The sequence below is a fragment of the Chiroxiphia lanceolata genome, chromosome 23 (genome assembly GCF_009829145.1).
Source record: "Chiroxiphia lanceolata isolate bChiLan1 chromosome 23, bChiLan1.pri, whole genome shotgun sequence".
In the NCBI taxonomy this organism is placed as follows: Eukaryota; Metazoa; Chordata; class Aves; order Passeriformes; family Pipridae; genus Chiroxiphia; species Chiroxiphia lanceolata.
The window spans coordinates 6,278,478-6,303,159 of NC_045659.1; the positions used below are offsets into that span (position 1 = coordinate 6,278,478).

Consider the following 24,682-nt stretch of genomic DNA (forward strand, 5'->3'; position numbering starts at 1 on the left):
GCCTGAACTGTCCTGAATGTGGGCTCTGGGATTGCTTTGTGTAGATGTTGGGCATGAACTCACCCTTGGGAAGGTGAGGGCAATAATGTGCCCTTCCCTGGGATATGCTGGGATGTACTCTGTGTGTGTGGCAGGCTCTGGGCTGGTGTTTGAAGTGACTAAAAGCATGAGTTACTATTACAGCTGGATAAAAACACAATCCATGCTCCCATCTGTGGTTGGAGGCTCACAATTGTCCCAGAGCAACCCAGACACTTGCCAAGGCTCTGCAGGCAGGCCAGAGCTCAGCACAGAGCCACCTGAGCTGCTGAGTGTTCCCTCCTCATCACCCCATCACCTCCAAGTCAAACTGGGGCTGGAGCCTTTTCCGCACACCATTGCTGTGCTCTGGGGTTCCTGACTCGGGCCAAAGGCACCCAAGATTTCCAGATTTCCTCTCCAGGACTGGGGCACTGTTAAGCACAGAATCATAGAATCCCAGAATACTAGAATCCCAGAATCATAGAATCACAGAATCCCAGAATGATAGAATCATAGAATCCCAAAATCATAGAATCCCAGAATCATAGAATCCCAAAATGATAGAATCATAGCATCCCAAAATCAATAGGATCCAGAATCATAGAATCCCAAAATGATAGAATCATAGAATCCCAAAATCATAGAATCACAGAATCATAGAATCCCAAAATGATAGAATCATAGAATCCCAAAATCATAGAATCCAGAATAATAGAATCCCAAAATGATAGAATCATAGAATCCCAAAATCATAGAATCCCAGAATCCTAGAATCCCAGAATACCAGAATCATAGAATCACAGACTCCCACAATCAGTGAATCCCAGAATCTCAGAATCACAGAATCTCCTAATTTGGAACGGATCCATCAGGATCATCAAGTCCAATTCCTGGCCCTGCACAGAACACCCCAACAATCCCCACATTGTGCTGAGAGCCTTGAGCTCAGACTAAGAACAGACAAGATCAATTGTGTTCAGCCCTGTGGAATAAGGCTCTTCCTGCTAATATTGAGTATTGTGCTGTGACTCCCCTGTCCCTTTGGTTGTATCTTGAGTTCCATGTTAATTACCATGAAGGGGTGTGTCCCTGTGTCCATGCAGAGCTCTGCAGAAGTGCCTTAGGACACGGGATGGGCAGTGTCTGTCAGGGGACAGGCTCCACGGAACAGGAAGGTTGTTTTAACACCTGGAAGAGCCCCAAAGGGCTCCCAGGAACACCCAGCTGTACCTGCAGGGTTGCTAAAATGCCCTGAGCAACAAAGGATTGAGGGCAGTGGAGTGTGCCCAACAGGCCCATGTGACAGGTACATGCTCTTTATCTGGTTTGGGGAATTCAGTATTCCAGAGTATTGAGTATGGCCTGCAAGCAGCCACTGCCTTGTCTGGAAGTCATTCTTCTTGAATTCTCCAGCTCTCTCTCCTCCAACTGCTTTTGTTATCAGAGATCCCCCAGTGAGACTTATGGTTCATAGATCACCCTGTAGATCCTGTGACAGGTCAGAAATGGCCTCTCCCACCCTATAGATCCCATGACAGGTCAGGAATGGCCTCTCCCACCCTATAGATCCTGTGACAGGTCAGGAATGGCCTCTCTCACACAGAAGAAACTCCTGTTTAACATTCCACCTCCCGGGTCATTGCCATGCTTGTAACCCAAACCTGCAGGGCTGGCAGGGCACAGTGATGGTAACTCAGCTCTTTCCTTTCCCATTCCAGGGAGTCCCCCGTGGACTGCAGCGTGAACAAATGTGGCAAACTCGTGGGAGCAGGGACAGAGTCCAACCCCATGAGCTACAGCACCTACATGGATGAGAAGAACGGGCCTCCCCCCAACATGACCACCAACGAGAGGAGAGTCATCGTCCCAGCAGGTACCACCAACCCCCTGGTCCTGTCTGCTTGCACTGAATCAGGACAACAAGCAGACAATTAGTGCTGCTTCTTTTTTTTTTCTTCCCTCAATTTTTTTCCCCTGGAATGAAAAGCTGTTTTGGTTTGTTGAACCAAATCCATCTCCCATCATGTGTTAGAGGAGAATCTGTTTCCTGGGACACACAGAGGATGATCAAAGAGCACAGTTCATAGGCAAGACTAAGCATGAAGTGGGTCCAAATCATAACTCCCATGATGCTCCCAGGATCCAGATGCACATTCATGTCATATTGACTGGTTCAAAATGAGCTATTTTGTTTTCATTTTTTTGTTAGAAGTAGAAACCCAGAAAAAATTATATTTTACAGGAACTACATTATCCTTCCAAAAACTGTTACACAGAAACATTCCTGTCCAGCTCTGTTTGCATTTGGTATCCACATCTGCTCTCTGGAATTGGCAGGATGCATTGGATGCATTTGGATAGTCAAGGGTGAGCTGCTGGGGAGGCACCGGTGAAGGTTGAACCTGGAACAAGGAGCCTTTTGCCCTGCAAAGTTTATAAACACCACCCATATAAACAGTCAAGCCCAGGAACTTTCAACCAAGAGCCAAGTGCTGGCCCAGTTTCTGTCCCAGAACTTGCTCTGATTTGGAGAGTTTCACCCAGGGCAGGGAGGGTTGCCCTGAGGTGTGCCCAACCCAGCAGACAAATGCTGGCAGGACGAACGTGCTCGTGGAATTCAGCTCTGCTCTCTGACCGTGGCTTGGCCACAAGCAGATGACAATTCCTGAGCATTTGGTTGCCATTAGGATGAAAAGGAAAAGCCAGTAAAAGACTGACAGCAAATCTCCAAGCCCCATGGAAGCTGTCCTTGGGCCCTGCTCTGAGGGACTGGCTGAGCTGGTTGGGGACAGCCTCAGGGCCGTTTGCAGTGTCAGCACTGCCCAACCAGTCCTTGTGTTATCAAAGGTGTTCAGCATCCATCCTGCTCCCCACCATGCTGTTTGGACATGTTTAAAACACCAAGGGTGAGCTAAAGTTAGCATTGTTGAAAGAGGGGAAATTTTAGTGCTCTCGGTGGAAGAAAAGGTTTCAAATCTTCCTTTAGAAGGGAAGTGAAGAAAAGAACTTTTTCTCCCCATAGTGAGCATCCACAACTCAAAGTCTTGAGAAACTTGTGAAATAGCAGTGCTTTACCAGACTTTGGAAGACAATAGTGAACATCATCCCAGACCTCTGGCTGCAGGACATGAGAAGACTCATCCAAGAAAGGCATTTGGAAATTTTAATATAATCCAGAATTGAGATTTATAGTGCATTAGAGTGAAGATAAGCAAGAATAATGTCACATTAGGCTTACAATAGTAGTAATAACAAACTCCAAGCCATGTTTCAAGAAGGCAGTTTTTCAGAGACCATTCAATGTCTTTTACAGCGTTTAAAGGGAGGCCACAAATTCACTCTGCCCTCTAGATGTTGTGTGTTTTTGCAAAACTCAAGACAAATAAGTCTTTCAATTAAAAAAAAAAATCCTCCCTTGAATACTTCCATTGTAAAATTTGCAGCCTTTTGCCAGTGCTTAGAAAGCAGAATTTAAATTAACTTTGCCAAGACATGAAGGAAATCCATGTGTTGTTCCCAAAGCAGACTTGCAAAGGTAGAGAGTTTTAAATTCCATGTTTAGAATTGAGCTTTAAGCAACCCAGGTTTACTGGAGCCTCAGTGGGGAAATGTCACAGTTATCAGTTCAGTGTTCCATGGTCCCATGTCTCCATTTCATGCTGTTATTCTGGAACTGGAGTGCCCAGGAATGCACCAGGTAGAGGCACTGCCTGACCTTTGTGCCCAGGGATCCCCACATCCTGAGCACACACAGTTCACAGCCCTGGCCCAAGGAATTATTTGATAAAGTTATTTTATAAATCTGTGGCAGAGGCATCTCTTGTCCCTGCCCAGAGCACACCCTGTGATCCTGTGTCCTTCTGATCCACGTTCTCTGCTCCTCGGGACCTGAGGCATTTGAGGTTTGTCTTGGAGCGATGGCCCAGCTGTTAAAGACACACCAAACATCTCCAAAGTTTCAACTTCACTTTGCAATCCTCTCCAGCTGCAACAGAACATGAATTTGCAGCTTAAATTTTGAAATGGGCTTCGTGGGGAGCAGCAGCACAGGAAACATCTGAAAAGGCAGATACGCTCTGCAATGACTCTGTGAAATGGTATCGTGGCACAAGCCTTGCTGGGGCTTTCTGAGCTCAGGCTCTTTGCAAAACTCAAAGGCTGATTTCTTTTTTTAACTCCCTCCCCATGGGCTCTGGGTCTCCAGCCGGGTTCAATCTCTCTCCTACGTCACCACCAGCAATAAAGATTCCCCAGCTGGGGCTCTGCTGACAGTCCCTAATGATGCAGGAGACAGGATAGAATCCACATTGCCCTCCGAGAGCTGGAGGCTTTTCCAGGAGGTGGAATTGTGTTCCTGTCAGCAGGGTGAAGGCTGTGACTCACAGCCATGGCAGCCTGCTCTGCTTGAGCAATAAGAGGGTTTTTTTCAGAGTCCCTTTGCTGACCACAAATCCCCCCATCCTCCTTTCAAATGTCAGCTGTGGGGACCTCCTGGTGCACTTGTGAGGGATGGTGGGACTGCAGAGCCCTGATGTCACTGCAGAGCCACTGCTGGGACAGGCATCCCCTCTCAAAGGGATGAGTTGCCTTTGGGAAGCTTTTTTCCAGGAGAAAAGTCCCAGTCCAATGTCAGCAGTGTCGTTCCCAAGCAGAGGAATAAGATCTGGGCAGGTGGGAGGCAGTGCAGTGACCCTGCCAGTGTGTCCAGCACAGAGCTTGTTCATCTTCCGAAACACGTCGGGATCAGCAAATTCCATGTATTTGGCTGTGGGAGCAGTGGTTAATGCTTTGACTGGGCTGCAGTGAGTGCTGGAGGCTCGTGTGTAACCACCCCCTTGTGCTTCCCTGCCAGATCCCACCCTCTGGACCCAGGACCACGTGCGCCAGTGGCTGGAATGGGCTATCAAGGAGTATGGATTGATGGAGATCGACACCACCATCTTCCAGAACATGGATGGCAAAGAGCTCTGCAAGATGAACAAGGACGACTTCCTCAGAACCACCTCCCTCTACAACACAGAAGTTCTGCTGTCTCACCTCAGTTACCTCAGGGAAAGTGAGTATTGCCCTGGCTCAGCCCTGCCCTGACACGCTGGGAGGAGGAGCTGAAGTGTGTGTTGCACTTCTCTAGGGATCTTCCTGCAGGATGAAGAGGAGGGAAGGGGAGGGAAAATGAAGAGAAAAGCACAGGCAGAGGCAGCAAACATGGAAACAAGGAATAAAAAGTGGGTTGGAAAGCTCATATTTACTCAGGTGGAGTTCCTGGTGCTACCAGGGAGGTGAAGAACTGAGCAGGACATGAGATTAGATAGTCCTACAGATTATAAAAACATCTGTGGCTACGTGATAAAAATACATATATGTGCTGTAGAGATCAAACCAAACATTAACTGATGTGGCACAGGTAAATTATCCCCAAATTTGCATCTGGAGGGCTGTGCCCTTTCCCTCAGGCTTCTGGTGAAACTTCTTCAAAACAGGACCCCACAACTGGCCTGAGTTGGAGATTTCCTGTGTTCCTGGAGGCCCAGGTTGGTTGGAAAGAGGAAAAAATACAAGAGTCATTCCCCAATGTAAAGGTGCTGAAGCAGACACCATGCAAATGAACCAAAACTCACAAAAAACTTGTGGAAGCTCTTTACTGCTCCTCTCTGTCCCACAGTAGAGCCTGGGATGTACCCAACAGTCCTTTTTGCTGCATTGAGCCCCAAAACAGGAGCTGTGAGCAGTCTGCTGAGCTACTTCTGGAACAGCATTATCCCAGCAGCCCAAACAGGAATGATCCCCTTATGGATGGCACAGGCTCTTGGGGAGGCTTAGTTTCAAACTCAGATTCCAAGATTTCTGTGCAACCATCAGCATGTCCACAGCTTCCAAATGTCTCCCCTTCATCTACTAATGGAGCCAAAAGCATCTCCTTCCCTCACAAAGGTGTGCTAAGGATGATTGTGCTGAGATGAGGCCAGAGAACTGGAGCTGAGCCCCACATGCTCCAGGGTTTTTTCAAGTGAAACAGCTTTTGTAGCAGTATGATTATTTAAGGACGCAAAAATCAGGAGAAGGTGCCATAAATCAAGGTGGGAGCACAGGGAGAGAAAGAAAAAAGTCCATTTTCTGCACTAGAAAATCAAATTGTGATGGAAAGGCAGCTGAAGATGTCTTCTCTGGCCAGTGCAGGCAAGGATGACAGCATTTATTGAGGGTGTTCCTTCAAAGCTGTGCAGTGCTGGTCTCTCCCTGCTTAAAATCAGTAGGAGCTTTAGAGATTACAGTGGCACAAGAGTTAGATCACAGATGGGTGCCTCTATAAGCCCCACCTTTATTTTTTTTTTGAGAAGCTGAGCCAAGGAAATGATTCACAACAAATAAAAGCTGTTGGATTTGAACAGTTTTTGTCCCTTGTGGCTTCACAATAAAATAATTTCCCATCCAAAAGAACTGGTGGATTCCATCCTGTTTCATCAGCAAAGAGCTGCTGGGTCACAGGACACTTTGGAAGGCAGGTTTGCACACAGGATTACACACTTTTCTGGGACAGGGAAGGCAGTGCTGTGAAGGCAGAGCTGCTTGGGCCAAACCTGCTGACTTTGGGCAAATCAGGTTCTTTGTAACCAGAAATGCATCTAAATTCCCAAAGGATAAATCCTCAAGTGAGACACTTGAATTGCCTTATTGACAAGGCTGGAGAATGGACAGGGAGAGAGAGTTGTGTGGGTTTGATCAGGTTCAAATTCTCCAGGCTGAATTTGAAAGGCTTGGCAGAGGAGTTGGTTTCCTCTCTTTCTTTAGCTCCACACAGCATCTCCAGTGCCTGCTGTCCTGACATTTGGGGTGTTCAAAGCCAGGATCAGGGGAATCACATTGTTGATCTCATGGCATAAGCCTGAAGACCTGGATTCAGTGGCCACCTTTCCCATCTGCTGCTGCCCATTTGCTCAGGAACAAATTCCCAATTGATCCCACCAAGCTTTAGATGCCTTGAACTCTGGTCACATTCTGGTCTCCACTGACAGAACAGAAGCCTCAGGGCACGGTGAGATTGAGGAAAACAGTCCCCTGGTTCACATCTTGCTTTAAATGCCTGAAATGAGGAAGAATAATTCTCTGCCTCAGTTCCTCTGGGCCTCAGTTTTACTTTCTGCAAAATGGGCCCAGTCCTCCTGCCTTCCCTTGGTCTCATCCATGGACATGGGAAGCCTGTGGAGCAGGATTGTGCCTCCTGTCTCCCAAGAGGGCACGAGGCAGCCCCGCTGCATTTGCTGCAATAATGATCATAAAAATATAACGTCCTGCCAGGGGAGTACCTACAGTGATTTCTGTGCTCTTGAGCCACTGCAAAACCCCAGCAACTTTGCTGGATTCAGGCAAATCCTTTATTCCTTTTTCACCTGGAAAGGAGGGTTCGATCCCAGTCCATGCCCAGCTTTTCTGATTAGAGATCTCTCTGTGCTCAGACATCATGAAGTGCTGTCCTGCTAAAGCAGCTCCTGTGTGCCTGGGGCCGGGCAGCCTCCAGGAGCATTCCTTTCCCTGCAGCTGTTCCCAGGCTAAGGACAGTCTGGATTGGGGATCGCTGTTAACTCCCTCCTGGAGTAACGCCTTCCAAAAGAGCTGATTGTTTTTCCAGCCTGGCTTCCAGTGGATGTTTAGTGCCGAGCTCTGAGCTCAGTGCCACGGGGACATGGGCTGCTTTTTCATCCCTTTTCCCCCTCTGGAAGGTTGGTTGTTCCAGAGACACCCAGCTCTGCTCCTGCTCAGAGTGGGGAATATGTGATGGCAGAAAACACAGGAGAATTTGGGGAAGTTGCAGACCCACAGGCTCGATTACCTCTGCCCAGTCCCTCTCCTGAAAAGTGTTCATCCTCTCAAGGTGCAACACTGGGTATGTGAGGCCAGTGGCTCCTCAGCTTTGGTGTTTGTTTTCCAAGAATCAAAGCTGATCTGAAATTTCTGAGCCTGTTTGCTGTCCAGGCAGGGAGAGTCCCTCAAAATGAGCTTCCTCAGAAGGTTTTCAACATTTAACCCTCCTGATTAGGGTGAAAACATTCTTGCACCTGCCTATGAAGTACCTTATTTTGGCACATCTGAGTCCAGATAGAAAAGATAAACCAGTAACATCTGCAAGACCACAACAAAAGCTCACTCTTAGTTTTGGAGATAGAAGGTTCAGGTGAGCTACTTAATATAGCCAAGACTAAACCAAACTCATATCAAGCACCTTTAGTCTCCAGGTAGCACGTAGGTCTGGATCAGAATGGTGCAGTTGTTTCCTGTTTCCTTTGCTATTGAAGGAGTCAGGAATTCCGGTGGCTCTGATCTTTGGGAGATTTCAGATTCCAGCCCCAGTTCTGCAGCACTCTCCATTCTTTGGAGCCTCTCAAAGCACCCCAGTAGCTTTTTCATGGAACTTACTGTCCATCCTCTCCAAACAATCATCTTTCTTTATGTGTTTCTCCCAGTTGTCTCTCCAAAATTGGGAAGCCATGCCTTGCTTTTCCTTCTCTTTGCTTATCCCCACACACCTTGGGATTCCAGGCTGACTGATCTTTTTCAAACACATTCTGCCTGGTGAATCTTCTCCAGGCAGCCAGTGGGAAGGGAGATTTAATGTTTCCACGCTCTGTTTGGGATGAAGATCAAAAGAAGCCCGAGCTGTCACCTCCCTGGTGATGGGGGTCAGTGTGTGGGGTCTACAAATAAAAAGAGCTTGAAGGGGAAAGAATGAGACTGTGGTGAGAAGCAGAAATCTGCCTGGTGGTTTCAAGCCATGTATTAATGCCAAAGAAAACTATCCTGCTAAATGCAGCAGAACCTGGGTTGTACCAGGAGCTGTGGAGAGAAGGCCACGGGGCTTTCAGAAAGGGAGGAGAAAAAAGACTTCTTGATTAAATAGACCCCAAGACTGTGAAACTGAGATGTTCCTGCACCTCAGAAGGATGAGCTGCCCCGTGAAAGGGAAGGTTTTACAGGGAAAAACTTCTCCTGCTCTGGTTTTCAGTCCTTCTCCACCTTCCTTTGTAATTAATGCAAGGGAAATAAAAGCAAGGGAAAGGTGGGGGGAACCACAAGATAAATGTTTAATATTATTTATAGGAGACTGTATTGATAACACTAGAAAAATCTGCTCTAATCTCCGGGGTCACACACCCAGAGAGGGGGAATAAGAACAAACCCAAAATTCATCCCAGCCAAAGCTTTGCCCAAGCAGTGAGGGAGGGAGCAGCCTGGCCTCTGTCTGTCTGTCTGCTTCCCTCTGTCCTGAGCTGTCTGTGCCTTTCTCTCTTTTCCTCCTTCATTGAAACCCTTAATAGGAAACACATTTCCCTTTCTGTGGTGTTCCCACCAGAAACCTCAGACTGCCGGGCAAAGGTGAGAACTTTTAGCAATTAAATGGGGGGAGGCGCCGGCCCTTTCCAGTGGCTTGGGGTGCATTTTTTTGCCTAAAGTAGCTAAAAGTCGATCGTACCGGCTTGTTCGCGGCTATTCGTCACCCCACCCCCATCTCCTCCCGCAACCAGGCATTTGCAGCCTATTCAGTCATAGGAAAGCGTGTTCCCGAATTCCCCAGCACTGCCCTGTCTGGCAGGGCCGGGCCGCACTGGGGGTTGCACTCAGGATTCCTTAAAATACCCTGAAAAGCAGAGAGGGGTGGGGAGGAGTTTCCCCACAGATATTCAAGAAAGAAACGCCAAAGCCAGAAACCACCTGATGAGAAAACAAGTTCTGTGGATGAGAATATGAGTTCTGTGGATGAGAACACAAGTTCTGTGGATGAGAACACGAGTTCTGTGGATGAGAATATGAGTTCTGTGCATGAGAATATGAGTTCTGTGCATGAGAACACGAGTTCTGTGGATGAGAACATGGATTCTCTGGATGAGAACACAAGTTCTGTGGATGAGAACACGAGTTCTGCAGACAAAGCTGCTCCAACTCCAGCAGCAGCAAAAGGGCAGCAAACCTCTCTAAATACTGAAGCCAATCTTTGGCTGTCCCAGCTTTCCCAGCCAAGGTGCCCTTGGGATCCCTTTGAACTCTTTACCTCCCAGTTCACCATGTTATCCGTCCTGGCCTTTTGAAATATCCCATCTTGCAGCACCTGGCAGAATCCACCCTCCAGGCTTTGTTTTCCAGCCCCTTCTGTCTCTGTGTGAATGCTGTCCTTGGCTCTGTTTGCATTTGGGGAAGGAAAGGAATCCATAGGAATGGAGGGCAGAGGGCCAGGAGAATCCAGCACCTACAGTGGCTCTTGGTTCTGGCAGCCTGATCCTCAGCTCCCACAGGAAAGCAGGACACACTGGGATACTGAGGGGCAAGTGAGGCCAGGGCTAGTTGGGATCATGTGGATTAGGGGAATGTGGAGACTGTAGGGCCAGTCCCAAGATCCTAATCTGGGTACTGTAGGACCCAGAGGTGTTCCTGGCCCTGCCACAGGCTCTGGGGTGCTCAGGCCAGCACAGACATTAGGATTCTGCTTGTTATGTGGTGCTCAGGACTGAGCACCTTCCATGGGACAGAATCTCACTGCACAGGGGCTGGGGGGATCTGAAAAGCAGAAAGGGTCTGGAAAAGCACTTTTCACAGCAGGATTGGTGCCTGCTCCAGTTCCCTACAAACAAGGACCTCTGCCTTGTTAGGGATGTCTCTGCCTGATGCAGCAGAAACTTTTCCAAGGAACCGGAGGAAAGATGAGCTTGGAAGATTATGTAAACACATACAACCAGAACAACCATGAAATGTGCATTACATGCTGACTTCTGAGAGCTCACAGGGTCTCTTCCTCTATTTCCAGGAGAGTTTCCAGGAGAACCAAAGTAAAATGCTCAGAAAACAACATTTCTGCCCCAGACGGTGCAAAACAGAGACCCTTCCAATGGGTTCTTATTTGTGCTGCTCTTGAATAGTTGTATGTCAAGTGGGGCTGGATGGAAAGGCCACTCTGAACCAAGAAAATTTTCAAAATCCCCAGGGCATGGGAGATGCTGGAATACCAGTGAGGTTTGTGCAGCTGCTGGCCCCAAACCAAGCATGTGACACTCTAAAAATGGCCAGGTCCTGACAGTGCAATTCATGGCTTTTCTACTGTATGTTCCTCAAACAGGAAATTTCTCTATCACAGCCAGTGAGAGAAAAGCTCCTTCCTTATCCTGCAATACAATCTGTGCCACAATCACTTCTGGAGGCTCTGCTGGGATAGATAATGTACCTGGATAAATGGGCTGGACAAGCTAAGCTTTTATATCAGTTTTCAACAGGGGACATCAAGGTGCTCAGTGAAGGACACAAATATCTTTACTTTTTGCAAGCAGAGAAACAGCAGCACGTGTGGGACATGCAGCTCCCAAGCTTTTAGAAGAATTCCATAGAAAATATGTGCCTAATTAGCTGAAAAACTTGGTCTTTAGATCCCAATGACAGAATTTCCTCCCTGCCTTCATGGTTGCCCATGGCAGAGCACATTCAAGCTGCAATAACTCCTTTTCTTTTCCTCGCAGGTAGCTCACTGCTGGTCTACAACACTCCATCCCACACAGAACCCTCCTCACGTCTTGCCACCAAAGAAGGTCAGTGTTTTGCATATAGATGTCCTGCCTCCCTGGGCTCTCATGATGGCTTTGATTGGGTTAAAACTAGACCTTTTATGTAGTAACCCCCGTGTGAAAATGTTCTGCTCTGCTCTGCCTGCACAGCATTTCCATAGAATAATTAAATAAACAAAGTAAGTGGCGGTTTTCAGCCCAATCCATGGTGGAAATCCCATCTCTGCTGGGCCAGCCAACACCCTGGCAGAAAAGGTGTGTCTGTCACTGTCACACTGTGTGCTGCTGAGCTGATGGACTGATGGCATAGTTTCTGCTCTTGATGGGAAACAGTTCCAAATCTCAGATGCACAGCCAGGACTTGAGACACTGTTTGTCTCTGAGTTTGTAGTTGGAGTTCATCTTCCCATCATAAAGTCTATTCCTGACTAAAGGCCACTCAGGTACTCCAAACCCACCCAGGAATCTGGTTTCAAGCAGCAAGGAAGAACAAATGTATCTTTCTGACACTTCCATTTTGGAACATTTGGATTTTCTTTTTTCAAACAACCCCATTGTTTTTTAATCTGTTAGAAATTCTGATGATATAAACCTTGAAGTTTTAAAGTTAACATTCAGGAGGTTCCTTCAGGCTTTTGAGTTGGTTGTGTATCCTTCAGTCAGGTGTCTCAGGTTATCTTCTGCAGCTCCAGTCCTGCCCCTTTTTCTTGTTTTTAAGGAAAAACTGGATTCTCAGTCACGCTAAGGTTATGAGAGTTGGTGTGATGGGTGTGATCAGAGAATCCCAGACTGGTTTGAGTCTGGGGGACCTCAAGGATCATCTCACACAACCCCTGCCTACATAAGACAAGTTCCAGTTGAATTGATAAAGGCCAAATAGGGTGAAAAAAAGAGCAAAAATCTGTTCTTGTGCTCCATAACTCACTTGTAGGAGTTTATAACTCACTGTGTAGGACTGGAAGCCTTGGGTTTGGTCTTCCTTTGCCTTTGTGCAGCTGCAGGAATGTTGGGCTTGTTCTCTGCACTGTGTTCAGCTCCTCATTTGAAAAGTTTCTGGGACAAGTGTGCAGTGTCGTGTCTGTGAGACAACCCACCTAGAACCAGCCTCCTCCTGTGCTCAGACAATCTCCTCACCTCATATATAAACACCCTCATGGGTGTTTATACACACATATATTTATAGACATATTTATTTTTATATATTTGTGTATAAATATTACATAAATAGATATTTATATATTTTATATAAACACGTATATGATTTTCAAGAAAACTCAGCTTCATGGACGAGCCACAAGTTTGCATTTCGAAGAATAGTGGGGAAAGGCAGAGGTTCTTTTATTTAAGCAGCTGGAGAGACAAAAGCTGCCATTTCCCTGAAAGGCTGCAGCAAACAGCTCCCACATTTAACAAGCTCCTTCATGGAGTGTCTGGCTCCCTCCTCGACTTGCTGCTCTCCCAGCCAGCCCTTCTTTCCCCTTGCATTTCATCTCCAACATCTGTCTTGGACCCTGCACACGACATCAGGGCTGGTTTTTCCAACAGCTCCTTTTATGCAGCCTGTAAATATCCACTTGAGCTGTGTGTTCCCCGTTCTCTCTGCTGAGACAGGCACTGATTGATAAAACCTGGGATATTACAGAGACAAAGCTCTTCAGGCTCTGCTGGGACTGCCTTGCCATTGACAGTCTGTTTAGAATTGATAAGAGCTGGGCCTGCTCCTGGGTGAATAAAGCACACACGTGCTCCTCCACAATTCCCCCTAAACACCCTCCAACCCTCTGCTCTGTCTGTCTCAGGCCAGGTGGTTGCTAAAAATAAAGAGAAAAAAACACAATTTTTTTTTTTTTTAATTAAAGAGAAATGCTCTGAATAAAATTGCACTTCTCTGAATTTCTTAAACCTTTTATCTCTGTGACTTGGGCCTTGAGTCACTCAGGCTGAAAGAAATTTGAGGGGAGAAGGGTTCCTCCCCCTCCACTTTTACTGGCCCCTGGGGTGTCCCTTTAGTGCTGCCGGCAGAGGTTGGGTTGCTTTCTGTCAGCCTGGGTTTCTGAACTTCCCATGGTACTTTCATCCTGTGGCAATAAAGGACTGAGCACACCCACGGGGCAGCCAAATAAAAATTAAGAGCTACACAGAAATGCTGAAATCCCATCTACTCCTCTCTCATTTCTTCCTTTCCTCGTTGTTCCTTCAATGTTGAATCTGCTGTGGGATCAACTGCCCCACTTCAACCCACTGATTCATGCTCAAAATGTTATTGGGGAGATAAGATGTCAGGGTAAGAGGCAGGAGAACACGACAGGCTGACAGATAAGGAGCTGGGGGAGCAGAATGAAGTGTCTCATCCAGTATCACAGAAGAAACTCATAATGAACATAAAACTGGGCTTGTAATTCCTCAGCCTTGGTCTAGTCCATCAGGCAACAAGATTTTCCTTGCTTCCTTTTAAGGCTTTTCAATGGGCCCATGTCAGGATGATGCTGTCATTTTTGGAAAAGAAATTTCAGGTTAAAAATTATGATTTTTTATAAGTTAACTTCTCAAAAGATTAAACATTTTTCTTTGTGTCCATGCATCTTGAATCTACTAATCCTGTAAATACTTCTTCTCTCTATGCCTGTGAATAAAACCAGACAAATTTTTCTAACCACCTTCCCTTGAGGATTCCAAAGCAGGAGGATGTGATGAAATAGCACAAGAAATGTTAGAGAGAGGAAAAAAATACCATTTTCTTCACTCCTCCTGTAATTTTTCTGAGCTCACCTCAGTGATGCCAACAACGTGGCTGTGCAGGTTGCAGGGGGAGCCCCACGCTGTGCATGCATTGACACTGCTGTACACACACATCCCAGCCATGGCTGGGAACAAACAACCTCCATGGCCAAAACCAGGCTGCAGCTGCAGCCCAGACAGCTGCAGATGTTCCAAATGCAGCACAGAGCTCCCAGATTGTTCCAGACAGAGCAGGGCAGCGGGGTGGTGCCCCCAGGAGCCCTTGGCCCGTGTCCCATGGCTGGTCCAGGGCTGGTTTTGTGCCCTGGCTCTGCACACAGAGCTGCCTTGGCTGCCTGCAGCTGCAGACTTTACTCCCTTTTTCCTTTCTATTTTCTGCCCTCTCACTTCTCCTCTGCAGTGCCAGCTCTGCAAACAGCAGGACCTGCAGCACTGCTGTGGGGGAGCTAAACTGCTCCAGACACTACCTCCAGAAACTGCTTCCAGAAACTTCCTCGGCTGGAGCAGCCGAGCTGTGCTCTCCCATCAGCCAGGTACAGACCTGGGGGTGTCCAAAGGACTCTGGCTGCCTGAGCATCCTCTCCTCTCAGCCCCATAAACACCCCAAAGGATGGCATTTAGCGTCATTGGGACAAATTGTCTTCAGCTGCCTGGGAGAAACAAATTGCCTAATGAAAATCACCAGGAATTTTTGGCTAGAGAGCAATTTTCTGGGAAGTGTAACGTTGCTGAATGGAAAGATTTGTGTCCCCCTCCCAGCTCCCCAGTGGAGACAGGGGCTGTTTCATTTTCCGTGCCTCTTTGGAGCAATGACTGACGTACTGCAGGTACTGAGACACAGAACAAGAATCTGTGAGTCCAGGGAGATTTAAATTGCTCTGCTGCAGAATGGTGTCATTTCAGGAGTTTTCCACAGGGACATGGAAAGTATATTCACACACAACAACATGGAGAGGCCACAGGGCTGTGTCCCAGGTGGCTCTGAGCACTCTGGCCTCCCTCCAGCACATTTTGGAGGTCTGTGCTTGCTATGAGTGTGTCGGGGGCTGTGTAATTCCTGTGTTTAATGTCTAGAAGGCTGTGCAGGGGTTGAACCCGGGCAGGGTAGAGGCAGAGTGGTGGAGTGTTGCTGTGTGGAGTTCCACGTGTGCAAACAGGCCCGTGGCAGTGCCTGGGGTGTGTGGGGTGCTTTTAAAACGTGCTGGTGCCCAGGGAAGTGGGGGCAGTGCAGTGAGGTGGCAGAATGGGGGGAAGGAAGGCTCAGTGTCACCTGTGAGGATTCACCAGAGTGATTTCTGGGGCTGTTGCCCCCAGGTGACAGGTATGATCTCAACTAAAATGCTGCATTCAGCAGGTCTGTCCCCCAACACTGCCCTCTGCACACACCAGGCTCAGACCAAGGCAAGAAAATCACAGAATCTCAGGATCATTTAGGCTGGTAAAGCCCTCCCAGCCCATGGAGTCTCCTCTGTGCCCGATACCCCCCTTGTCCCTCAGCCCAGAGCACTGAGTGCCATGGCCAGGCCTTCCTTGGACACCTCCAGGGGTGAGGACTCCACCACCTCCCTGGGCAGCCCCTTCCAATGTTTAACAACCCTTTCAGTATCGAAATTCCCCCTCGTGTCCAACCTGAGCCTCCCTTGACACAGCTTGAGGCCGTTCCCTCTCCTCCTGTCCCTTGGAAGCAGAGCCTGACCCCTCCCCGGCTTCCCCCTCCTGTCAGGGAGTGTAGAGAGTGAGAAGGTCCCCCCTGAGCCTCCTGGAGCTGGCTGAGATCAGTGGTAAACCAGCACTAGCCCAAAGTCTCATAAATCCAACCCAAATTCAAGCAGAGCATGGGAAAAATGGATGTGCCACCTGCATTTTCAAATAGAGAAGAAATCTATCTGTGCATCCATGAATATGGATGGAGGAGATGAATTTTAGAAGTTGAAGTCTGTGGCCATTCCATGTTTAGGTTTGGATTTTAGAGGCGGTTGTGTGAACAATAAGCATGTTTGGGTGTAAAGGGTGTTTGCTTGGATGATTTGCTGGGTTGTTGGCAAATTTAAGAACATAAATAAATCAGTGAACCCTGATATCCACCCAGTGTGGGTTCCCGTGGCTTTGTACCCATGTTCATTGTGAGCCCCTAAGGAAGCGTTTCCTGATGTTGGAGCATCAAAAAAATCTCTCTCACACCAATTCTCTGGTACCTCACAAAACACGAGTCCATGCAGCTGTTTTTTGCACCATCACGGCTGCAAACTCACTCCTCTTTCCCCACAGCTTCCTTCAGATTGGTAGGAACTCTTCAAAACTTGTGAAATTCAGTGACGAGTTGGGGTGACAAGTTCAAATTTGGGGGGACTGGAGAAAGGGGGGCAGAGAGCGTGGGCAGGGTGGTTGTACGAGTACGGTTCCCACAGGAAAACACTCTCAAATTCCTGCATAAAATTCTTCTCCTGAAAAGGCCATTTTTCAGGTCTAAAAGGTTGTCATGTGAAAAATATTGACCAGTTTCAGTAAACTCTCCTTGGAGTGTGTCAGTGCAACCCCTTTTCACAGCAAAGGTTATAAACCCTCCGGCTTCAGTGGTGTCAGAGAAAAAGCAGTTGCAGGCTGTGCCTTCCTCATTGTCTGTACTTGCTAAAACATTTCTCGATGATATTTGTGTGCCTGGTGATGAAATATCCCATTTTTAGCTCCGCAGCAGAAAAAGGGGAGGCTTTTTTAGTGCTTCTTTTATTTCCACTGTGTGGTCAGAGCAGGGATTTATGATTCCAGGAGAGACAGTAGCAGGCGCGCTCGGATTTTTCTTTTTATACTTTCTTTTTTTTTAATTGTTTTCCTTTGAAATTCCAGAGTTAGTGTTTTGTCTGCTTTCTCTCTGACCCTCTTCGGAGGCAGGCGTGTGTTTTTTCACCAGAAAAACTGGAAACAAAGAATCGTTGTCTTTAAGCTGTAGCAGGCAGGAAACCCAACTCACAAGGGATCACCCCGAGCCAGCGCTGTCCCAGAGTAGACTCCAGTTCTCTGAATTCAACCTGACAGCTTGTCTGGAGCACTTTCTAAGTAACCATTATCCTTCCTTTTCTCCCAGCAAAAGAGCTATTATTTTTTTTGCCTGGGGTGCACTGCAAGCAGTGTTTTTGCACATGTGGGGGGGTCACACATTTGCTGGGGTTCAGCCTCTGCCTCAAAAGCTCTTGGAAGCGCCCTGGCTGTTTCCTAAGACAAGGGTGAATTTGTTTCCTGATAAAATTTGCTTCCTGCTAATGAGTTAAATGGGCAACTGATGTAAAAATGTGTCTGTGCATGTGTCTCTTCCCTTTTCTCTCATGTGTGCTGCCTCTGGCTTTTTGCTCCATAAGGATCAGGTTTTTTTACTTCTGCATTTGTGCATTTTTCAACAAGGGCGAACTCTGAGTGCATTAATGGTTTGGTTTTACCCCGAGTGTGGGGGGAAAACATCCCCAGTGCTGTTGGCACATTTCTGCACACGCAGGGATGATCTGGAGGATTCTGTGGGTGTCCAGGGGATGCTCAGGAACACATCCTTCAGGACTTGTGTGTCTGTGCTGTTGCTCAGCCTGGCACACGTGGCTGTGGCTGCAGCCCTGAGTAGCTCAGTACCATGGATCTTGGCTGGGAAGTGTCTGCTTTTCCAAGCTGGCTCTGGGAGGGATTCTTAGGACACATCCTCCAGTCTTTGTGCACTGTGCATTGGGATTTCTGCTGCTGATATTAAAAAAAAGCAACAACAAGAGAAAAAAAAACACCCTCATTGCTTCCTCCTTTTCTTCATAATGTGTCTTTGTGAGCGTTGCAGGGGCAGCTCAGCCTGGATCAGGAAGTTCCAGCTCTGCAGAGCTCGGGGATGTTTTTCCAGCCACAGGCACAACTGGGGGCTGTCGCCTCTGGCTCAAAGCAAACAGGGAGTGACTCCAGGATCTGGAGTGGGGGAGCAGAGCTCCAGGCTGGGAACTAGGCTGTGTAAGAGCTCCTTGGTGTGCCTGCCCTGAGTCTGATGGCAGAGGGATCCCCTGGTTCAGCAGGGCCTGCCCTGAGCACACCCTGCCTGTGCCAGCTGAGGGAGTCCCGTTGGGAATCACAGATCACAGGATCACACAATGGGTTGGGTGGGAAGGGACCCTAAAGCTCACCCCATTCCACCTCCTGCCACGAGCAGGGACACTTTCCACTGCCCCAGGTTGCTCCAAGCCCAATTCAACCTGGCCTTGGACACTCTCAGGGACAGGAATCCTGAATCCCAGTTCTTTTCATACACTATGTTAAGCTCCAGATCCTGTCTGATGCTGGAAATAAGTGAGCTTCAGCCACAGGACTTAATCCATCATTGGATTTCGAACAGGAGTTAAATCAGAAATGTTTGATTGCTCTGCTCTGTGTTTCCATAAGGACAGCAATTCATAACTGGGCTCTCAGCTACTTTCAGGCATTCTCAAGTTAAATCTGTTCTTCATATCCATGCTCTGCAGCAGATGTCTTATGTAAATCCAGTTCTCACTTGATTTGAGTTGACTTCAGGTCAAACCCCAGTGTTGTTCCAAGCCTGGACTTTAGATCTGTAAAACAGGTTAATAACAACAGAGAACCAGAGAATCACAGAATCATTCAGGTTAGAAAAGACCTCCGAGATCATTGAGTCCAACTGTTAATCTACACAGACGTAAAGGGTGCAAAAGATGTCTTGATAATATTTTTTTAACTGTGAAATAATCAAATAGCCTGATACCATAGAAGTTATTTTGAAATTAGTCTACGCCCAGTGAGTTGTTTCCTCTCAGTGGAGAGACTTAGAATTACTTAATTACGATCCCTGTCCTGGTGATTCTTCAGCTCAAGGAGCAGGATAATGTGTCTTGGAGGAGAAATGAATGAGTTTGGTGCTTGAAGGCACTGGAAAGTCTCATGAGAACAGTCACAGTAACACCGACTGACAAACAGCATGACATGGCACACATGCCAGTGGTTTTAATTAGCAGAAATAGTAAATTGAAAAGCAGAAAAGCAGAACAAATGATGCTGTGAGATTTTGAGGCCTCACAGTTTGACACACATATCACTTGGACCTGGGCTAAAGGTGATGGGAAGCTGGGAGACTTGCATGAACCACCTCATGTGGCCACTGGAAAAGGCCAGAGGACTCCTCTCACCCTGCTCTGTTCCAAGGCCTGTCCCACCATCCCTGCCCAACCTACAGACAGCTGACAGCCCAGAGCCTGCACAGAACAGCTGGATCTCCACAAGCTCTGGCTGCTGGCACTGTGGGTTCTCACTGTGTGTGTGGAGCAGTTCCAGCGTGTCCACGGAGCCAGAGGGAGCTACGGAGGGACCTGACGGGCTCCTCAGCTTTTTTGTCTGCTGCCATCACCTAAAATAAGCCATCTAATGTTTCTAGGAGGACATGGAGGTGGTTTTGGCTTCCTTGCCCCTCCACAAAGCCACAGTCTGGGTTTCTTCTCTCCAGGTGGCTCTAAACACAACCCCACGTCTCCAGTGGGATCTGCAGGAGGGGAAGTGAGGAGAGAGAGGGCTGGACATGCAGCGCTGGGCACACCTTGCTGACATGTTTGGTTTGCAGCAGGAGAGGGTTTTGTCCCCAGGTGCCTACACTGGGCCCTTTCCAAGGTGCCAGAGCAGTACCAGCACACACAGCGTCCCCTGGGAGGAGCAGCTCCAGGTCTGTGCCCACCGCTCCCTCTCGCCCTATAACAGAGTAGCTGCAAAATAGACCTCAAGTGACCACGTAGATTAACCCCAAGCCTGGATCCCCCAGGACATCTGGCTCTGCTTTCCCCATTTAGAGCAGCTAATTTAAATTCCAGCCACCAAGCCAGGATCCTGTCTGAAGCAGAAGGACTCCTTGCAAAAACCAGTCTGTGTCCTGCTGGAGAACCCCAGGGCTCAGAAATACAGGAGGACCTTTCCAGAATAACCTGCCTTGTTTGGGTTGGGAGCACAGGCACTGTATTTCCAGGCAGGACTTGGCCTTCCAGGTCCCAGTGAAGCAAGGAGAAGGGGAAGAAGGCTGTGAATTTGAAGCAGGCTCTGAGATCCACAGGATTCTCCATGCTCCTCATCCAGGGAGGAGAACTGTGAGGTCTTGTGCCCTCTTTTCCTTCTCTCCCTAAAAAGTATTTGCCCAGGTGATCACTTCAGTCACTCCTAAGCCAGGATACCTGGCTCTTTCCTCTGTCTCCATGACTTAGGACAAACCACTTCCCATCCTTCAGCTCTCAGATATCTTTGGAACTGCCAGCTCCAGCAGGCAGAGATCTGTGGGCTCTGTTGCTCAGCACCTGCTGTGCTGGGGAATCCAGATCCTCCCAAGTTTCCTGCACGTGTGTTTCTCCAGCCATCTCCAAAACCTGACTTCAGGAAAACCCTGATGTTCAGAGCACTCTGGAAGCCCAGCAGTTCCCAAAGCATCCAGTGCCTGCCTGGAAAAGAGCTGCCACTGCTGCCAGTGATACCATGAACAGGAGAACCATGCCATGGTGTTCCTTCCCAGCCTTGCTTGCACTTAAGGACACTGTCAGACTGAATCTTCTAAAGAAGATTCCCCCATAGTGCCCCTAAAGCATTTAGTCCATACATGACCCAGCCCCACTGTATCCACCCTAGAACAAAAAGGCCTGAAAAATGAGGATATTCCCAGCCCAGGGAATGTTGTTCTCCTGGAAAGCCTTATCAGGGCTGGTAGCACAAAACAGTGCCTGAAATGGTTTGACTGAAACGGCTCCTCTGGAGAGAGCAGGATGGAGGGGCTGTCAGCACTTCCCAGCAGCTCAGGAAGCACAGGGACTGTGAGCCTATTGTTCAGCTGAAACCCCCCCCTCGGGCCCAGGCTCCCAGATTTATAAAACACCGGGGTTGTTTTTAATTTTTCAGAACTTTTTAAAGCTTATCAAGAGAGGGTTTGCTCCCTAATACATCATATCTGAAACACGGCCTGCCTCATGCCTCACGGGACTGCACTCAGGCTGGAAGGACTGCCGGGGGTTTGGGATTGTGGGCTGGATTGCTGGGGGATTTGAAGTCTGGTTTCCTAAGGAAGGGAGTCTCTGTGTCTGTCCATCTGCCCCAGCAGTTTCTATCAAATCTGCCCCAGAGCTCTGGGCAGCAGGAGAGGGGGCAAGCCCCAGCTGGGACATGGGGTGGCTGGAAAGGTGAGCTGGGCTTTGGAGCTGCCTTCCCTTCCCATCCCAGTGCCTCCTGCACACTCCACAGGGCACAGTGGGCAGCCCTTCTCCCTCTCCACACCCCAGGCTCAGCCCTGGCATTCCTGGGACACACTCAGCTTCTTCTCCAGATCAAGCCCTTCCTTTGTTGCACCAAACAGTGTGACCAGAGGGACCTGCAGAGCTTTGTCCGCTCAAAACTCTGCTGAGCTTTTCAGGCCCCCCTGCCTCATGCCCAGGCTTGGCCTTGCTGATTTTGCCATCTTTTAAGCCTTTTCTCAGCCTTTGCAGAGCCTGGCAGGCTGTCTCACCACTGCTACTTCTGATTTACACCTAATTCCAGAGGAATCACTCGACTTTGAAAGGGGAGTTGCTCAGCAGAAGATGAAAATTTCCAAATGGCACAGAGGGTGGAGAGGCAGAAGCTGAGGGAGATTCGGGGTGAGAAGGTAGAGACCAAGGCTAGAAAGGGTCCAGAGATCAGTGCTACAGTCTGTTCCACTCATCCTGATTTCTGGGAAAGTCAGTTCATCTGGAAAAGGCACCTAAAGCCTGAGGAAAGTGTCTTTATGCATGCAAATAAATAAAATGATATTTAACCTCCCTCCTGGGCGCGCTGTGAGTGTGAATGTTTGCAAAGCTGTGAGATCCTCGGTTGAAAGGTGCTGTGAAAGTGCAAAGCATTATTAATATCCTTTACCTTCCTCCTAATAGAGTCTGCATTCATGCTGGGGAATTGCTGGACATAAACCAGACAGCTGCACAATGACATTTCTTGAAAGCATCTCTGATTTATTTTCTGCTCTTTAATTCCATTTTGTATTGAACACACATTTGTCATTGGACTGTTGTTCCACGGGGCCTTTTAAGTCTAAACCAGACATGCAGACCTGATCCTTTGCTGGTGTAAATTTGCCCCCAACTCCACTGTTGCTATTTACTGATTTACACCAGGACAGAACCTCAGGCCAAGTCTTTTAATTGAATTTCCATCGCATGGCAAGTTTTGGTGTAAAACCCAAGTGGTTTTAATGACAGATAAGGCTCCCTGTCACTGTCTGGCTGGAGTTCTGTGGGATCTCTTTGAGCCACTGAGCGTCAGGTCCTGGGAATGATGTGTTTTTGCAGGAACCCAAGTCTCTGGATACATTCCCTGGCTCTGCCTTTTCCATTTTGCTTTGAACACGTTCAGCTTTAGAGTCTGGGCCTGGGAGCTGGGAGGGCTGGGGTGGTTCCTTCACGTTGCACAGATTCTTGTGAAATAAAAATATTTTCATGGATTTGGACAATTATTTTTGAGAGGGAGAGAAAGAGTTGGAAATTTGCAGTAGCTGAGTGCACACGTTACTTCAACAGCAGTGTCTGTATTGCTGATTATTGCATTTAACCCTTCTCACCATGGCAAAGTCATGCTCAGAGCTCAGTCTCATCCTACAACACAACATATTCCCACGCCTTACTCCATAATCTGTATTATATAGGGAGAACTAAGGCAAAGGAACTCAGTCCACCTGGGCACAGTCACATTCACACTTCCAAGCTGACACTTTACATCCTAAAACTCCAGCCTACAAGGAAACCCATTCAGAGAGGTTTGGAATGACAATTTTGACCAGGCTTAGCCAAACTGGAGCCAAACCTTGATCCTGCCCAGCCATAGGGATCCAGGCCTGGTCAGCACATCTGGAATAGTGTCACTTGCGGGCTAAAACCCCTCTTTCTGGGACACTGGAGCAAAGCAGGTTCCTCCTCTGGGACAAGGGTTCTCCATCTGGAGGAGGAGGAAGACCATCTCTCCAGATGATGCCTATTATTTATTCAAAACACACCAAGGACTGAATCAACCAACCCCTTTGTAGGAGTTGCTTCACTTGAGTCAATGACCTGACCCCCAAAAATCAGAGAAAACTGAACATTTTCAATGAGTTCTGTACTTTTTGCAAAGAAACTTTTTCCTCAATTTGAAAAGGATTTTTCTGTTGGAAAATGAATTTCCACCTTGCTTTTTACCAGGAACACCATGTGACATTTCCATTAAGATTACATTAGGGCCAAACTCTTTATTGGTTGAATTAACCAAAATGTACATTAGCATCTACACCAGTGGAAATGTCTGAAGGTTTTGCCTTTCTCAATGCAGGACTCATGGTTTTTCCAAATATTTCCCAAAGCATCTCTCTAACAGTTCTAGTTGTAATCCTTCAGAAGGAGATCCCAGGGGAGAAATGGAAGTCAGAGCCTGGCTGCAGGGAGGACATGGGAAAAGGCTTCAGCCCTCGTCCCTGCTCTCCTGATCTCAGCCCCTGATAGAGCTCTGGCTCACTGGGATGGAGCCAGGACGGTTTTCCAGCCAGGAAAATGCCACCAGGGCAAGCAGCACCTTGTTTACAGCAAGGACAAGCTGAGGGCTGAGCTTGGGATGAAGTTCCTGGAAGCACCAGGCTGCAAAAACCAGTGTCCAACCCTGTTGAGCCTTGTCCGGCCTCAGGAGGGGGGACAGGGATCACTGCTGGGAACAGGGATCCCTTAGGGGACATGGATCACTACTGGGAACAGGTATCACTGCTGGGGACAGGGATCCCTTTGGGACAGAGTTCCATTCAGGGACAGGAAATCCTTCTGGGATCAGGGATCCTTCATGGGACAGGGATCCCTCATGGGACAGGGAACCCTTCTGGGGACAGGGATCTTTTCTGTGATCAGGGATCCCTTCTGGGGGGCAGAGCTCCCTTCTGGGACAAGGATCCCTTCTAGGGACAAGGATCCCTTCTTGGAGAGGGATCTCTTCAGGAACAAGGATCCCTTGTGTGATCAGGGATCCCTTCTGGGGACAGGGAACCCTTCTGGGGACAGGGCTCCCTTCTGGGACGGCGTGGCTGGGGCTGTCCCCTCCCTCTTCCCAGGCTGTCCCATCCCACTCTTTGTCCCCGGCTGAAACCGTAGCGGTTTGTTTTTCAGTCTGATCTATTTGCAGTGGGGTTTGTGGTTTCTGCAAAAAGGGAAAAAACCAAATAATTAAACCAAAAATAAAACCGGGCAGATTACACGAGCTCTGTTTCCCCCCACTCCCCTCTCCTCCCTCCTCCTCTTTCTCCCCCTCCCTCCCCTCCCTCCCTTCCCTCCGTGTTTTCCTTTCCATACCACTAACCAGAGGGCTGGAATTTCAAAGCTGCAGCGGCTTTCCCAGCGCCGGCA

General features: G+C 48.2%; 1 protein-coding gene across 5 annotated transcripts in view; it reads left to right on the forward strand.

Annotated features, from left to right (window-relative positions):
- FLI1 (Fli-1 proto-oncogene, ETS transcription factor) overlaps positions 1-24,682 on the forward strand; it is a 105,864-nt gene that overhangs the window by 74,037 nt on the left and 7,145 nt on the right. For all 5 annotated transcript variants that reach the window (XM_032709589.1, XM_032709586.1, XM_032709588.1 and 2 more), the window contains 3 exons: positions 1,740-1,894; positions 4,874-5,077; positions 11,517-11,585. In XM_032709589.1, the coding sequence (XP_032565480.1) occupies positions 1,740-1,894; positions 4,874-5,077; positions 11,517-11,585 (428 nt within the window). The remainder of the gene's footprint in view (positions 1-1,739; positions 1,895-4,873; positions 5,078-11,516; positions 11,586-24,682) is intronic.